At 49.1% G+C, this 18,531-nt stretch overlaps 1 protein-coding gene across 2 annotated transcripts in view; it reads right to left on the bottom strand.

The window, feature by feature from the left end:
- Window positions 1–18,531, bottom strand: part of CENPP (centromere protein P) — a 251,839-nt gene that overhangs the window by 192,138 nt on the left and 41,170 nt on the right. For both annotated transcript variants that reach the window (XM_059656286.1, XM_059656285.1), the window contains one exon: window positions 3,520–3,616. In XM_059656286.1, the coding sequence (XP_059512269.1) occupies window positions 3,520–3,616 (97 nt within the window). The remainder of the gene's footprint in view (window positions 1–3,519; window positions 3,617–18,531) is intronic.

Genomic DNA, 18,531 nt, shown 5'->3' with positions numbered 1-18,531 from the left:
ATGTGCCCACAACCAAGGTACATGCCCTTGACTGGAATCGAACCTGGGACCTTTCAGTCCACAGGCCGGCGCTCTATCCACTGAGCCAAACCAGTCAGCGCGACTATAAAACTATTAGAGAAAAATCTTTATGACATTAAATTTGACAATAATATTTTGGATATGGCATTAAAAATAGATAATTTGGCTTCTTCAAAATTAAAAACTTTCATGCATCAAAAGACATTCTCAAGAGAATGAAAAGACAATCCAGGGGATGGGAGAAAATATTTACCAATTATGTATCAGATAAGGGATCAATATCTAGAATATATAAAGAACTACAACTCAACAATAAAAACTCCAACAATCTGATTCAGTGCGGAAAGGCCTTGCATAGATATTTCTCCAAAGAAGACATACAAATGGCCCATAAGCACATGAAGAGATGCTCAACATTGCTGTTTACTGAGAAAATGCAAATCAAAACCACAATGAGGCCCTAGCTGATTTGCTCAGTGGATAGAGCATCGGCCTGTGAACTGGAGGGTCTGAGTTCGATTCCAGTCTAGGGCACATGCCTGGGTTGCAGGCTTGATCCCCAGTAAGGGGCGTGCAGGAAGCAGCCGATCAATGATTCTTTCTCATCATTGATGTTTCTATCTTTCCCTCTCCCTTCCTCTCTGAAATCAATAAAAATATTTTTAAAAACTACACACACAGACAATGAGAATACCACGTCACACCCATTAGGCTGGCTATGACAAAAAAAGAAAAAAACCCACCCCAAATTAACAACTGGATATGAAGGAATTGGAAGCCTTGTATACTGATGTTGGAAATGTAAAATGGTATAACTACTATGGAAACAAACATGCAGTTCTTAAAAAATATTAAAGATAGACTTGCCATATAATCCAGGAATTCCACTCACAGGTTATACTTAAGAGAACTGAAAGCAGGGATTCAAACAGATATAATGGTTATTGTACACCTTGCTTCATTGAAACATTTTCGTAATAACCAAAAGATAGAAACACCCAGCTGTCCATCAACAGATGGATGGATCAACAGAATGTGATAAAGCACATAAAATGGAATACTATTCAGCCTTAAAAAGGAAGGAAATCATGACATATGCAACCACACAGATGAGCCTTGAGGACATTATGTTATGTGAAAGAAGCCTGGCAAAGGGCTAATTTTAGGATTCTGCTTCAATGAGGTAACCAGAGTGGTCAAATTCACAGAAACAGAAGCTAGAATGCTAGTTCCCGGAAGCTGCGGGAGAAGGAAATGGCAAGTTACCATATAATGAGGACAGAGTTTCAGTTTGGAATAATGAAAAACTTCTGGAGCTAGATATTGACATGATTGTACAACAATGTGACTGTTTCTTTCCATTCTAGTAAACTTATCACCATAGAAGTGCTCTGCCTACAGGAAAAACACACAATTATACTTCACACCTGCATGGAAAGCACCTGGAGGTGAACTGGCTTTGGAAATGGGACTAGTGCTCACATTCCCCACAACCCACCCAAATGTATAAACAACCAACCACATTAGGTGATTCATAACTATAACTGGCGGCATATTCCTCAATCATTTGTGAAGAAGAACGATTTAATTGTTCTGGTGCCAAGAGCACCCGAAAGTAAACGAGATAATCGAGAGAACTCCTCAAGGGACCACAGTCCAGATACAGATATTAGCATGTTTCATTCTAAAGAAAACCCTATGCCTGACAGATTTTATTAGTTCAACCAAACTGAATGCAAATACTCTATACGAATAAAGGGGAATACGCTGATTAGACAGGACAACTTCCAGACGTCCATCCGGACAAAGCACAGCAGCTGCGCCTCGGCTGGGGCGCGGGAGAGGCCTCGCCCGGGTGGGTCCAGCCCACAGCCCCTTTCACAGAGGCAGAGGGAGAGCGGGCTGCGCCGTCCGGGTCCCAGTGCTGCCTCTTCTGCAGAGGCAGCTACAGAGGCAGCGACGCAGGCCCAGGCCCGGCGCCAGGCCTCCACAGAGGCTGGACGGGGTGCGACCTGCTGTGTCTCAACCTCCCACAGCCCCTCCCACAGCCAACCGGGCCCCAGATCACCCCCCCACCCACCAGTGGGCAGGGGACAGGGCCAGAACTAAGAAGGGAGGGCTGACGGCCAGCAGTCAGTTGGCCGGCAGTCAGTCGCAGTGGCTGCTGGCAGTGGCAGCAGCAGCGGGATGATGGGGGTGGCGCCTTCCCATGATCAGTCCAGTCGCCCCCCACAGAGAGAGGCCAGACTGCGGCTTAGGCCCGCTCTCCAAGCCCGCTCTCCGCAGGGAGCGGGCCTACGCCATCAGTAGGACATCCCCTGAGGGCTCCCGGACTGTGAGAAGGGGCAGGCCGGGCTGAGGGGACAGCCCGCCAGTGCACGAACTTTCATGCACTGGGCCTCTAGTAATAATAATAATAGAAAACAAAACAAAGGAGAGTTAATGGCTCTTGGAGAAACCTGAACCTTGAGAGCCTACTTATGCTGACTCTTTCAGAGCTGGTTTTTGTGTGGATCACTGTTGTTAATAATTTGATGCTATCCAACTATGTATAACCTGGAGGATTACAATGCAGCCAAACATAATTCTAGCTATGCCAGAAAACAAACAAAAGGAATAAAAAGGAGTTCTTTAATATATCGGGATCAGACTTAAGAATCATTACTTTATAAGAATCAGGGTTTAGTATTTAAACTTGAAATATTGATAATTAAGAAGCTTAAAATACAAAGGCTAACTCAGGAAGATCATACTGCTATGTGATAAGCATGCTACAATTTTATTCTTTTTTTTAAAAGACTTTTTAAATTGACTCTTAGAGACAGAAGGGAGAGGGGAGAGAGAGAAACATTCATCAGCTGCCTCCTGCCCAGGCAGGCATGTGCCCTCACCAGAAATCGAACAGGCAAGCTTTTGGTACACGGGATGTGATGCCCAACCAACAGAGCCATACCAGTTGGGGCTCTTTATTAGCCTCTGTCATTTCACTTCAAGTACCCTTGATAAATTAATTTTTTAAAATGTGTATTATAAAACATATAAAAATATAACTACACTTCTTTCAAGATATTCCATCATAAAGATTCACTGATTTGTACAAAAGCATTCCTCCTTCATTTATTCCAAATAATTGCAAATTCCAGAAGCCAATTATAAATTTTTCTTGTTTAAAAACTTTAAGGAAAGAATGTTATGTTAAATCTCCAAATTAAAATGAGTTTCATGCCAAAACCGGTTTGGCTCAGTGGATGGAGTGTCGGCCTGTGGACTGAAGGGTCCCAGGTTCGATTCCGGTCAAGGGCATGTGCCTCGGTTGCGGGCACATCCCCAGTGGGAGATGTGCAGAGGGTAGCTGATCGATGTTTCTCTCTCATCGATGTTTCTAACTCTCTATCTCTCTCCCTTCCTCTCTGTAAAAAATCAATAAAATATATTTTTTTTTAAAAATGAGTTTCACTTTTTCATCATATGTTTAAATTTGAAGACTTTAGACACTACCTTGAAATGTTTAAATGTGCGCTTCCGATATTCACACCATTCCACAAAAAAGTGCAGGCTTCGGAAAAACATAAACAAATCTCTTCTTTCTTCTGCTCTGTAAGAATAAAAAAGTTTCTAATTAATAAATATTATTAAATGAGAGGTCCACCCTGGCTTTATTCAATATTCTTTTTTTATAGATCCTTCACTAAAGCTAAAGAAAATATTAGATATATTTCTACATACTGAACTCTGCACTTTTGAGTGTGTGCTGTGTGGTTCCTAATGCAACTTTTTCAGCCTGGAATGCCCTTTTCCCCATCTGCAAATGTTTAAATCCTACCCATTTTTCAAGGCACCACTCAGATGCCACATTCTCCTTGGAATTTTACTTGATAACTGTGGTAGAATAAAAAATATATCTTGTTTTGTCCCTAGTTGCTGGCACAGAGCTTCAAAAACCCTTAAAAGTCCCGAGTGCCAGGAGTGCCTTTGTGATGTGAATGACTCAAGGTGACCCCTAGATAGCCTCCAGATAGGGACTGGTCACCAGAATCACCAACCACTCGATCAAAGAGATTGAAACTTTGGGCCAACCAGACCTCTAGGAAGGAGAGAGGGTGGGAGGAGCTCAATCACGTGGGCAATCATTTAATCAATTATCAACAGCTAAGGAAACACCAATAAAAAATCTGGACAACAAAGCTCAGTGGAGCTGGAGGCTAATGTGCATGGATTCTGCAAGAAAGGGCGCAAAAGTCTACATTTCTCCTCGTACCCCCACCCGACCCCTGCCCCAGACCATGCCTAGTCATTGTTTCCATTTGGCTGTTTCTAGGTTGTACCTTTAATAATAAAATCACAGTTTTTCGTATAGCATTTTTCAGTGAGTTTCTTGAGTCTTAGCAAATTATCAAATCTGAGGGGGCTTGCCCTGGCTGGTTCGGCTCAGTGACTAAAGCAGCAGCCCGCGGACTAAAGAGTCCTGGGTTTGATTCTGGTCAAGGGCACATGCCAGGGTTGCAGGCTCTATCCCCAGTAGGGGGCGTGCAGGAGGCAGCTGATCAATGATTCTCTCTCATCTTGATGTTTCCATCTCTCTCTCTCTCTCTCTCTCTCTCTCTCTCTCTCTTCTCTCTCTCTCTCTCTCTCTCTCTCTTTCTTCATCTCTGAAATCATTAAAAATATATTTTAAAAATATCTGAGGGCACTGTGGGAACACTCAAATGATTGCTAAGTAGGTCAGACATGCAGGGGCCCCTGAGACTTGTGCTGGCATATGAAATGGAGCAGTCTTTTGGAGGATTTTGCCCTTAACCTGTGGGTCATGATTAAACTGAATTGAAGGACACCCACTTGGTGTCAAAAAATTATTGTCTGGACAATGATCTCACCACTATACCACATGTTCTATTCCAAAATCACTAGAAATATTTCCTGTGCCTATGAGTTTGTGGACAAAAAGGGGCCACATACTAACCTGTGTGGAGGTCTTGCAAACTAAGAGATCTAAAGTCAGACCACAAAGAATGGTCTCATGTTTTGACTGTTAATTATCCTGTACCCACCTAAGTAAAAGAAACATGAGTCTATCATTTTAATTTTTATCCAATCCCAGGGGTCTCCCTGCTTTGCTTTTTCCTGACTCCCTAATCTATCACCAATGAATTTCATGTAACCCACTTACGTCTCCTCCTTTTATTGTAATGTATAAAAATAGGTTAAAACCTGCCATACTCCAGAGCACTGCCATTCTCTGAAGCATTATATTAATTCTTTGAGATTCTGCTTTCCAGCACTTGTCGACAGTTTTGTTCAAATAAACTCACAAAAATTCTTTACAGGTTTGAATGTTTTTTATGGTAACAAGTTCCCATAGGAATTTATCTTAATTTTGTTACTACTATACCTATTGTTATACTGACACCCACAAGCACAAGCAACTTGTAGGTAATATGTGTGTATTCATTTAATCATTCATTCAGTAAGTGTTGGAGTAAAGTTCCCATCCTAATCATGATAGATCTAAAAGCACATTCCTCCCAGACTCCCATTAATGATAATTTAGAACCACTGATATAATGCACATAACAAGTAATGAAAGATTCTGAAATGTGGACAGAAGGCAGAATGGGTTGAGACCTCAGGAATTAAGGGAGGATCAGGTGTTCGGTTTCCAGAGGTTTGTTTTTGCCTCTTGTATATCCCAATTGAACACTAGAGGAGACTGCAACCCAGAACTGCCATAGGGTAGAGTTTTAAAAAAGGCCCAGGGAAACATTTCTCCCCTCTAGCAGCAGAGATCATCTACACTAATAAAAGAGAAACATGGTAATCGGTGTACGACCGCTACCCTTCCCATTGGCTAATCCCCCTGTCACTCATAGAGTAGGGCCGAGATATACAAATTAACTGGCAGCCAAGATGGCGGCCGGCAGCCAGGCAGCTGATGCGAACAGGGAGGCTTGCTTGCTTCAGTGACGGAGGACTCCAACGTTCCCCGCCTGACTTGCCGGTCTCTCAGCTGCAACTCTCAGCAACTATGTTGCGAATAAAGAAGCTAAAAAAACCCCAGAAACCTGCTTTACTCAGCAGAGCTTCAGCCAGTCGGACCGCAACATTGTATCAAATACAGACGGTAAACAAAGGCCAGAAACTGTTTTCAGCAGCCGAGGCCTCAGAGCTAAAGCTGGCCCAGAATAAAAAAAAAAAAAAAAAACGGTTGGGAGCTTCAATCCCACCCTGAAAACAGCCCTCAGCCCCTCAGCCAGACTGGCCAGGCACCCAGTGGGGACCCCCACCCTGAAGGGTGTGTGACCAGCTGCAAACAGCCATCATCCCCTCATCCAGGCTGGCCAGGCACCCAGTGGGGACCCCCACCCTGAAGGGTGTGTGACCAGCTGCAAACAGTCATCATCGCCTCATCCAGGCTGGCCAGGCACGCCAGTGGGGACCCCCACCCTGAAGGGTGTGTGACCAGCTGCAAACAGCCATCATCCCCTCACCCAGGCTGGCCAGGCACCCCAGTGGGGACCCCCACCCTGATCCAGGACACCCTTCAGGGCAACCCAGCCAGCCCCACCTGTGCACCAGGCCTCTATTCTATATAGTAAAAGGGTAATATGCTTCCCAGCACCGGGATCAGCGGAGCCGCGAGGCCTCCCGGCACCGGGATCAGCTTGACAGGGGGCAGCGCCCAAACCCCCTGATCGCCCTGAAGCTCTGTGTGTGACAGGGGGCGGGGCCCCAACCCCCTCATCCCCCCACAGGCCCTGCTCTGTGTGTGATGGGGTAGAGCCATAACCTCCCCATTGGCCCTGCCCTGAGTATGAGAGTGGCGGAGCCCCAACCACCTAATCGGCCCTGCTCTGTGGGTGATAGAGGGTGGTGCCCCAATGCCCCCCCCACGGGCCCTGCTCTGTGTGTGATGGGGTAGAGCCATAACCTCCCCATCTGCCCTGCCCTGAGTGTGACAGTGGCGGCGCCCCAACGCCCTGATCGGCCCTGCTCTGTGGGTGATAGAGGGCGGCGCCCCAACCCTCTGATCCGCCCTGCCCTGAATGTGACAGGGGGCAGTGCTGATCCCGGTGCCGGGAGGCATATTACCCTTTTACTATATAGGGTAGAGGCCTGGTGCATGGGTGGGGCCAGCTGGTTTGCCCTGAAGGGTGTCCTGGATCAGGGTGGTGGTCCCCACTGGGGTGCCTGGCCAGTCTGGGTGAGGGGCTGAGGGCTGTTTTCAGGCTGGCCACACCCCCTTCAGGGTGGGGGTCCCCACTGGGGTGCCTGGCCAGTCTGGGTGAGGGGCTGAGGGCTTTTTTCAGGCTGGCCACACCCCCTTCAGGGTGGGGGTCCCCACTGGGGTGCCTGGCCAGTCTGGGTGAGGGGCTGAGGGCTGTTTTCAGGCTGGGAGTGACTGACGTTCCCAACCGCTCCTTTTTTTCTTTTCTTTTTTTAATTCTGGGCCAGCTTTAGCTTTGAGGCTTGGCTCCAGCTCTTAGGCCTCCGCGCTGAAAGTAGGTTTCTGGCCTTTGCTTACAATGTTGAGAATCTGCTGGCTGAAGTCCGGCAGTATTTGTTACAATGTTTCTTAAACTGCCCACTCAGAGGCCTGCAGCCGCAGGCGGGGAACGTTGGTTTCCTCCAACGATCCTCCGTCACCGAGGCAAGCAAGCCTCATGTTAGTTTCAAGCTGCCTGGCTGCCGGCCGCCATCTTGGCTGACAGTTAATTTGCATATCTCGCTGATTAGCCAATGAAAAGGGTAGCGGTCGTACGCCAATTACCATGTTTCTCTTTTATTAGTGTAGACTAGAGGCCCAGTGCACAAAATTAGTGCACGGATAGGGTCCCTAGCAACTGCCAGCTGTTGGCCAGGACCTCCCTTCCGCCGGCTGTCTGCTGCCACCTCCGGCTGGGGCCTCCCTTCCCCCAGCTGCCTGCCACCACTGCCGGCCAGGGCCTCCCTTCCCATGGTTGGCTGGCCCCGCCCCCTTCTCGAACTCCCAGTCCAGGGGACAATTTGCATATAAGGCTTTTATCATATAGGATAAGAAACAACAAGTGTTGACCAGAATGTGGAGAAAAGTGAACCCTTGTGCACTGCTGCTGAAAATGTAAACTGGTAGAGGCATATGAAAACTTATGGAGTTTCCTCAAAAAATTACAACTACAATGACCATATATGATCCACCAACTCCACTTCTGGGTATTTATCTAAAAGAAACAAAAACACTAACTTGAAAAAATATATGCACTCTCATGCTTACTGCAACATTATTTACTGTAACATAGACATGCAAATAACATATCTATCAATGAGTGAATGGATAACAAAAATGCGTGCTCACACATGAAATATTATTTATTCACAAAGATATATGCACCACTATGTTCACTGCAGCATTACAGTGGCCAAGACATGGAAAGAACAAAACCATTCTTTAATTTAGGATTCAATAAAGAAGACATGGTACATCTATACAATGGAATACTACACAGGCATAAGAAAAAATGAAATTTTTTGTGACAACATGGATTAGTTTTGAGAATATTATGTAAAGCAAAATAAATCTGTCAGGAAAAGCTAAGAACCATATGATTTTTCTCATAAGTGGGATCTAAAACTGAAACTCATAGACATAGACAACAGCATGATGTTACAAGAGGGAAGTGGGTGCAGGAGTAGTAAAAGGTAGAGGGGACCAAATATATGGTAATGGAAGGTGATTTGATTTTGGGTAATGGGCACACAATGCAACATACCAATCACATGAAATGTACACCTGAAACCTATATGACCCTATCAACCAATGTCACCCCAATAAATTTAATTTAAAAAAACCACTAGCAAAACAAATTCAGCCATATATTAAAACAACCATACACCATAATCAGTTGGGATTTCATCCAGGGATGCCAACTTGGTTCATTTGCAAATCAATACACCACATAAAGAAAAAGAAAAATCATACGATCATATCAATAGAAGCAGAAAGAGCATTTGGTAAAATCCAACATAAAGATCTCAGAGAAATGGCAATGTGAGAGGTCCCCTTGGTCTCTCCCACTGATATTACAACAATTTGAATAGCTATCATTCAACAAAGGATTCAATACTCAACACATAAACACATCTGAGAAATCTGTGCATTGAAACATCTGAAGGTGGGCAAGTGGAGTAAACCAAGAGGAGGAAAGAGCTGAGTTGGTTCCCTGGACACAGCCCAGAGCTCACTGTTGGTCTCAGGAGAAGGAATAAGGTTGTAATGACACTCCCTTGGCTGGGAGGCGCATACAGGTACAGTGAGCATTCCTGGTCAGTATGTGCTGTGGATGAGCCCAGTGATTTGGGCAGGGACAAAGAACAGAAGTGAAGTGGTCTGAAGGCCACTATCACCAGGCAGAAAAACAAAGTCACAGAGACTGGCTGCCTCATCCCACCTCCCAGAGTGGCAGTGGACCACAGAAGAAGCTGTATGCTAAGTGTCGGGCTGCAGACCACAATGTCTGGAATTTTGAGAAATGGAACCACAGAAAGTTTTTTAAAATATATATATTTTATTCATTTTTTATAGAGAGGAAGGGAGAGGGATAGAGAGTTAGAAACATCGATGAGAGAGAAACATTGATCAGCTGCCTCCTGCACACCCCCTACTGGGAATATGCCTGCAACCAAGGTACATGCCCTTGACCGGAATCGAACCTGGAAGGAACCCTTGAGTCTGCAGGCCGGCGCTCTATGCGCTGAGCCAAACCGGTTAGGGCCAGAAAGTTTTTTCCTGAGTGACAGGTGTACTCTGTGGCTAATTCCAGGAATGGAGATGTAGAGGGGAGGCTGCTGATATCTGCCACTCACCGTTACTGGGAGAACAAAGCCACAAAGGCATTGGCCAGCCACTGCCAGCTCATCCCTCCCCACCCATCAGGAGACCTTGCTGGATTTCATGGACCTGGAACACTGCTGCCCACCACATTCTGCTGAGGCATTGATGCCCTATGATCAAGGACTGGTCACAGAAAAGACGCTTTCCTCCCCAGAAAGCACAGAATACCTTGCTCCAGAGATTTAAAGAGTCAGAGACTTGTAATGAGGCAGCTCAGAAAGAAAATAAAAAATATTCAGAAAATAAACTTAAAGACGTGCAAATATGTAATTTAAATGCTAGAAATTCCAAGACTGCAATTCTAAAATACTCAATGAGATAAAAGAAAACACACATAGGCAGTTTAATAGACTCAAATAAAATCAACAAACAAAAGGAGTTTTTTATCAAAGAGCTAGAAGCTAAAAAAGAACCAAATAGAAATTCTGAAGAGAAAGAACTCAATAAAAGAGATCAAAAATTAACTAGCAAGCTTAGGATAAAGAGCTGACCAGATGGAGGAAAGAATTAGTGATATCAAAGATATAATGCAGAGGAAAGACAGTCCTGAGAGTTAAAAAACACCTCTACGAGAGCAATCTGACTCCATCAGAAAGAGTAATACTGTATAAGAGTGACAGGCATACTAGGAGACCAAGAGGGAAAGAAAGGAATTGAGATCTACTCAAACAAATAGTGGATGAGACCTTCCCAAACCTATGGAAAGGGCTAAATCCTTGAAACCAAAAGGCAAACAGAACACCTAATTATCTCAACCTAACAAAGGCCTTTTTAAAGTCAAATTGTATTAAAATTGTCAAAAATTAATGACATAGAAATAATTCTCGATGCAACCAGGGAAAAGTAACTGATACAGAAAATCCCATTAAGTATCACTGGCTTTCTCAGAAGAAACCCTACAAGCTAGGAGGAGTAGAATTATATATTTAAGCTACTAAAAAAAAAAGAGAAATTATCACCAAAAATAATATATCCGGCAAAGTTATCCTTTAGATATGAAAAAGAAGTAGACTTTTCTAGACATACAGAAGCTGAGGAAATTTATCAGAAGAAGACCTCCATTACAGGAAATGTTCAATAGGGTTATTCTACCTGAAACAAAGAACAAAAGGACACAAAACAATGACAGAGATTACCAAGAGACAGATAGAAGCCGAATATTACAACCCTTTTTACAGAATAAGGTACTATACACTTAAGTATCACTTAGAAGTTAAAGGTAAAAATATTTAAAAAGAGAAAGAAGAATACAATAGTTACTGCAATTTGGGAATGAACTCACAACGTAAGTAGGGAACATTTTTAATGACAAAAAAAAAACATAAAAGGAGAGGGTATAAGTCTGAATTTGCAAAGGTAAATGATAAACTGCTTTCAGGAAAAACAAAAAACTACTATCCTGTATAATAAAAGCCTAATATGCAAATTGTCCCTTCAGGTGGTCATTCCAGTGGGAGACCGTGAGTTTGACTGCTCGCTATGATGTGTGCTGACCACAAGGGGGTGGCACGAAACATCACAGGCATCAGTGACATCGGGCTGCAGTGGAGGTGTTGCTGGCCTCTATGGGCCCCGACAAGAGTGGGACTGCAGAGGGATTGCGGAGCAGGTGGCGGGCGGCAGCAGGCAAGGCAGGTGCGAGCGGTGGCCCAATGGGCCTGCCAATCGCCCCGCAGACAGTGACCAGTAGGGATGGCCAGGGTGGGGCCTCCTCCGGCTCCCAGGCACTGAGGGAGCTGGGTAGGGGGCCCAGCCCCGATCAATCACCCTGAAGGTGGGATGGTGGAGCAGGTGAGGGGACAGCACCAGGCCAAGGTGGAGTGCCAGGCAGGGCTGCGGGGCTGCGAAGTGGGGGTGCGAGCTAGGGCTGCAAAGCTGAGGACACAAGCTGGGGCCCAATCCCTGCAGGCCACCCAACCATTCACAAATTCATACACCAGGCCTATTATATTAGTCTACTAGAGGCCCGGTGCACAAAAATTTGTGCACTCGGGGGGGAGTGGGGGTCCCTCAGGACGGCCTGTGTCCTCTCACAGTCTGGGAAACCTCGGGAGATAACGACCTGCTGGCTTAGGCCCACTCCCGGGTGGCAGAGGGCAGGCCCAATCCCTAGGTGCAGCCCCTGGTCGGGCTCAGAGCAGGGCTGATTGGGGAGTTAGGGCGCCGCCCCGGGTCATGCACAGAGCAGGGCGGATCGAGAGGTTGCGATGCCACCCTCAGTCACGCTCAGGGTAGGGCCGATAGGGGAGTTGCGGCACCGCCCCCGTCACACACAGAGCAGGGCGATGGGGGGGCTGTGGCCCTGCCCCCTGTCACACACAGAGCCGCAGGGCGATCAGGGGGTTTGGGCGCTGCCCCCTGTCACGCTGATCCCGGTGCCTAGAGGCCTCATGGCTCTGCTGATCCCGGTGCTGGGAGGCATATTACCCTTTTACTATATAGGAAAGAGGCCTGGTGCACGGGTGGGGGCCGGCTGGTTTGCCCTGAAGGGTGTCCTGGATCAGGGTGGGGGTCCCCACTGGGGTGCCTGGCCAGCCTGGGTGAGGGGCTGAGGGCTGTTTTCAGGCTGGCGAGTGATTGAAGCTCCCAACCACTCCTTTTTTTCTTTTTTTTTTCTTTTTTATTCTGGGCCAGCTTTAGCTCTGAGGCTTGGCTCCAGCTCTTAGGCCTCCGCTGCTGAAAGCAGGTATCTGGTTTGTTTGGGTTCTATAATCGAAACACTGTTTCAACTCCATCTCTGAGATCCCGGCCGGCTGAAAGCAGGTTTCTGGGGTTTTGTTTAGCTTCTATATTGGTAACAATGTTTCAAACTGCAAGCTCAGAGGTCGGCAGCGGCAGGTGGGGAACGTTGGAGTCCTCCATCACTGAAGCAAGCAAGCCTCATGTTAGCTTCAAGCTGCCTGGATGCCAGCCACCATCTTGGCTGGCAGTTAATTTGCATATCGCCCTGATTAGCCAATGGGAAGGGTAGCGGACATATGGCTAATTACCATGTTTCTCTTTTATTAGATAGGATAATAATCCTATCTAATAAAAGAGAAACATGCAAATTGACCATAACCCCGACACCCTTCCCATTGGCTAATCAGCAGGATATATGCAAATTAACTGCCAACCAAGATGGTGGCCGGCAGCCAGGCAGCTGAAGTGAATAGGAGGCTTCCTTGCTCCAGTGAAGGAGCAAGCCAAGGTTCCCCAACTACCACTGCCGGCCTCTGAGCTGCAACTCTAAGAAACAATGTTGCAAATATAGAAGCTAAACATTCCTCAGAAACCTGCTTTCAGCCAGCTGGGCTACAGCCAGCAGGATCGCAACAGTGTTTCAATTATAGATCCCAAACAAACCCAGATTCCTGCTTTCAGCAGCGGAGGTCTCAGAGCTGGAGCCGAGCCTCAGAGCTAAAGCCGGCTCTCAGCTCCAGTGACAACCATAGAAGGTAAATAAATCCCAGAATCTACACTAATAAAAGAGAAACATGGTAATTGGCGTACGACCACTACCCTTTTCATTGGCTAATCAGCTAGATATGCAAATTAACTGTCAGGCAAGATGGCGGCCGGCAGCCAGGCAGCTTGAAACTAACATGAGGCTTGGTTGCCTCAGTGACGGAGGATCATTGGAGGAAACCAACGTTCCCCGCCTGTGACTGCAGACCTCTGAGCGGGCAGTTTAAGAAACATTGTAACAAATACCGCCGGACTTCAGCCAGCAGATTCTCAACATTGTAAGCAAAGGCCAGAAACCTACTTTCAGCGCGGAGGCCTAAGAGCTGGAGCCAAGCCTCAAAGCTAAAGCTGGCCCAGAATAAAAAAAAGAAAAGAAAAAAAGGAGCGGTTGGGAACTTCAGTCACTCCCAGCCTGAAAACAGCCCTCAGCCCCTCACCCAGACTGGCCAGGCACCCCAGTGGGGACCCCCACCCTGATCCAGGACACCCTTCAGGGCAAACCAGCCGGCCTCACCCATGCACCAGGCCTCTACCCTGTATATTAAAAGGGTAATATGCCTCCCGGCACCGGGATCAGAGTGACAGGGGGCAGCGCCCAAACCCCCTGATTGCCCCGCAGCTCTGTGTGTGACAGGGGGCGGGGCCCCAACCCCCTGAGCAGCCCTGCTCTGTGCCTGATAGTGGGGAGCTCCCCAACCCCACCCCCCCACGGGCCCTGCTCTGTGTGTGATGGGGTAGAGCCATAACCTCCCCATCAGCCCTGCCCTGAGTGTGAGAGTGGCGGTGCCCCAACCCCCTGATCGGCCCTGCTCTGTGGGTGATAGAGGGCGGTGCCCCAACTCCCTGATGGGCCCTGCTCTGTGTGTGACGGGGGCAGCGCCCCAACCCCCTGTTTGGCCCTGCTCTGTGCGTGACAGGGGGTGGCGCCGCAACCTCCCCATCGACCCTGCCTTGAGTGTGACAGGGGACAGTGCCCCAACCCCCCAATCGGCCCTACCCTGAGCGTGACTGAGGGTGGCATCACAACCTCCCAATCTGCCCTGCTCTGTGCATGACAGGGGCTGGCGCCCCAACTCCCCAATCGGCCCTGCTCTGAGCCCGACCAGGGGCTGCACCTAGGGATTGGGCCTGCCCTCTGCCACCCGGGAGCAGGCCTAAGCCAGCATGTCGTTATCTCCCGAGGGGTCCCAGACTGCGAGAGGGCACAGGCCGGGCTGAGGGACCCCCTCTCCCCCCCGAGTGCACAAATTTTTGTGCACCGGGCCTCTAGTTAAAAAGAAAGAAAAAAAGGAGAGGTTGGGAGCCTCAGTTGCCCACCAGCCTGAAAACAGCCATCATCCCCTCACCCAGACTGGCCAGGCACCCCAGTGGGGACCACCACCCTGAAGCAACAAGATGGCGGCTAATTTGCATACTGAAGGCAGGCAGCAGCAGGCAAGGCTGTCTGCGGTCCGGTACCGGATCTGTGACCCCGTTGGGCAGGAGACAGTGCTTGAGGCTGTCCGCAGTCCGGGACCGGATCTGTGACCCCGCTGTGCGGGGGCAGTGCTTGAGGCTGTCCGCAGTCCGGGACCCAGATCTGTGACCTGGCGGGCGGGGGGCAGTGCTTGAGGCTGTCCGCGGTCCGGGACTGGATCTGTGACCCCGCTGTGCGGGGGCAGCGCTTGAGGCTGTCCGCAGTCTGGGACCCAGATCTGTGACCTGGCGGGCGGGGGGCAGTGCTTGAGGCTGTCCACGGCCCGGACCCTGATCCGTGACCTGGCGGGCAGGTGGCACCGTGGGAGGTTCTCCGTTGTCCCGAACCCGGATCTGTGACTCTGCTTAAGGCTGTCCGCGGTCCAGACCCGGATCCGTGACCTGGTGGGTGGGGGGAGTGCTTGAGGCTGTTGGTGGTCTGGGACCCGGATCCATGTCCTGGCGGACGGGGGGCAGCGCTTGAGGCTGTCCATGGTCCCGGGACCCAGATCTGTGACCCTGCCGGGCGGGGGGCAGCACTTGAGACTATCCGCAGTCCCGGGACCCGGATCCGTGACCCTTCGCGGCGGGGCAGCAGCTCACACAGGGGCGGATCGGCCGGGGTTGGGCAGAGCAGGACGCCTGGCTTCCGCCCAGCCCCAGTCACTCTGGGCAGGTGAGCAGCGCAGAGAGCCTCTGGACAGGGCAGGCAGGCCGGCGGAGGGCGGCCTGTACTCCCCACATGGTGGTGGTGACAGCTGTGAGCGCGCCAAGCGGAGCCTGCAGGCTGAGCTGAAGTAGCGCCTGCAGGCCATCAGCACCCAGGAGTGGCTGCGCAAGATCCGCCTTCTGGCCCAGAAGGTGCAGGATCGCAGGGACAGCCACCGTGGTGAAACAGACTGACGTCCTTCTGGCTGCACCACGGGGGTTTGTGGATCTGCAAAGCCAGAGGCCTCTGGTGTGCACATCCTCCCCTGGCGTGCGAACATCCCCAGCACACTGTCACCCTCCCGTGCCTGCAACAGTTGCAAACCAAGGCGTGCACAAGTTCCCCCCGCCTCTCCACCGCACTTCCATCAACCCCGCATGCATAACACCCCCACAGGATGTGCACACATCCCCTCTGATGCGCTAAGGTCCTTTGGAGAGTGTCTGGGTGTTCTGGGTGCTGAGGGTGGGCGCCTGTGAAATGACAGTGAGAGGGCGGAGTGGTGATGCCCTGTTCCCACGGAGGCCAGTGCAGCGACGAGATCACCTCTGGAGGATTAATGCAGGTGCTGAGGTGAGAGCAGGTGCAGACAGACACACCTGGTGGGCGCGGGTGGCCCTCGCTGAGGTGCCTTTGGTCGGTCAGCGTTCAAGATCAAGAACCCAGAGGTGGAGAGGAATTCTGTCCTCTCAGTGAAACAGTGGGATAGTCGGGACGACTGTAGAGGAGGAATGTGCACTTTGGGTGGCAGCACCCATGAGCGAAGGCTGCCCTGACTGAGCCTCGCTTGCTTGGGGCCTAGCGCACTCCTGCCAGGCAGCGGGTGACAGGATGTGCTTTTCCAAATTAATGAGAGAAAACGTTGATTCTCCTGCTGCCCACGAAGGTGGAAAGTGAAGTGGGGAGACATGTGGGGAGTGAGCGAGGTTCCCTGTCTGGGGGTTCCAAATCTGCTGTTGGTTTCTTTCACCGCTGACTAGAGATATATAGGGTGTCCCCCCAAAATGTATACACACTTTGAATACCTACTAATTCCAATGATTTTAAGCATAAGAAAGAAACAACAATGGAACTGTTATCTGTTAAAAGTGTGGGCACAAACAGGTAGTTGGACATTCCCTGAGGGGTCTCAGATTGGAGAGGGTGAAGGCCAGACTGAGGGCCCCTCCCCCCCCGTGCACGAATTTCATGCACCAGGCTACTAGTCCTATCTAATAATAGACAAAGATGCAAATTGTACCTTCACTATGCCCACCATTGGCTAATCAGAGCAATATGCAAATTAACCGCCAAAAAAGATGGTGTCTAATTTGCATATACCAGCTGGGAGCGACGACTGAAGACACCGTAGAAGGAAGCCAAGCAACGGAGCCGAGGTAGTGGAGACGGGCAGGAGAGAAGCGGCAGAGAAGGGCGGGGTAGAAGTGGCAGAGACGTGAGCGCAGCGCTATTCTTGCAGGAATCTTCCTGCAAATGGGCCTCTAGTAAAAGCATAATATGCATCAAATGACCGAACAGCAGAACGACCTTCCGGACGACCACGTTTTGACATGCACTAGCGCCAGACCAGCCAAGGTGGGTGTGATGAGATTGGTCAGGGGACCCCGCCATCGCCCCACAATCACCCCACAGAGGGAAGCCCAGGCCACCGGCTGGTGGGGCGATCGATCATGGGAGGGTGCTCTACAATTGCCCCAAAGAGGAAGGCCCAGGCTACCCAGCTAGTGGCACTGCAGCAGGTGGGTGGGGCCATCCAGCCAGTGGCCACAGAGGGAGGCCCAGACCACCCAGGTGGCAGCGCTGTGGCGGGTGGGCAGGGCCTCCCTCTGCGGGTCAATTGATCTGGGACCCCGCCATCGCCCCACAATCGCCCCACAGAAGGAGGCCCAGAACACCGACCAGTGACGCTTATGGAGGGTGTGTGGGGCCAGCCAACAATCGCCCCACAGAGGGAGGCCCAGGCCAGCCAAGCGATCGCACCCCACACCTGTTGCCCGCAGAGGGAGGCAACCAGTGGCAGGGGAGGGAGGGGCCAGCAATGCACAGATGGCAAGCAGTGGCAGCAGCGTGGGCGGGGCCAGCTGCCAGCAGCCAGGGGAAATAAAGCCCGAATAGGCCCTGATCGCCAGCCAGGTCTAGGGACCTTACCGATGGGGTCCTGGATTGCGAGAGGGCGTAGGCCGGGCTGAGGGACAACCCCCCCCCCCCCGCATGAATTTCGTGCACTGGGCCTCTAGTATATATATTTGTATATATAGATATATATATTAACCTTTCTTTTTAATAAACCTTATGATCGCCACACACACACACACACACACACACACACACACACAAAATCCGAAAACTGAGACACAACTTAAAAACAGAGGAAAATATTATAGAATACTACCACTACAACAGAGAGAAACACAAGGGAAAAGAAACAATAGAGACACAGAGCTATAGAGCTACCAGACATTAAAAGATAAAATAACTATACCAAATCCTGATACATCAACAATCACCCTAGCCCTAGTGGATAGAAATGAGCCAAACCAAATTGAAAGGTCCAAGGTTCGATTCCAGTCAAGGACACATGCCTGGGTTACGGGCTTGATCCTCAGTGGGGGACTTGCATGAAGCAGCCAATCCATGTTTCTCTCTCATCATGGATGTTTCTATCTTTCTCTCCCCCTTTCTTCCTCTCTGAAATCAATAAAAATGTATTTTAAAAAATAATAATAAATACCCTAAATGTAAATGGATTAAATTCAACAATAAAAAGAGAGAAGCAGATTGGATCCAAAAACAAAACCCAACCATATGCTGCCTTCAGGAGACATATATAAGCAGCAAAGACAAATACATACTGAATGTGAAAGGGTAGAAAATGATTCTCCAAGCAAATGGTATCTAGAGAAAAGCAGATATAGCCACACTTATATCTGACAAAATAATAAAGGTGACAAGAGACAAAGATGATCATTTTATAATGATAAAGGGAACATTACATCATGAAGACATAACAATTATCAATATATATGTACCTAGG

The sequence above is a fragment of the Myotis daubentonii genome, chromosome 11 (genome assembly GCF_963259705.1).
Source record: "Myotis daubentonii chromosome 11, mMyoDau2.1, whole genome shotgun sequence".
Lineage (NCBI taxonomy): Eukaryota > Metazoa > Chordata > Mammalia > Chiroptera > Vespertilionidae > Myotis > Myotis daubentonii.
Note: the sequence above shows the minus strand (reverse complement) of the source record. Positions and strands in the feature narration are given on the sequence as shown.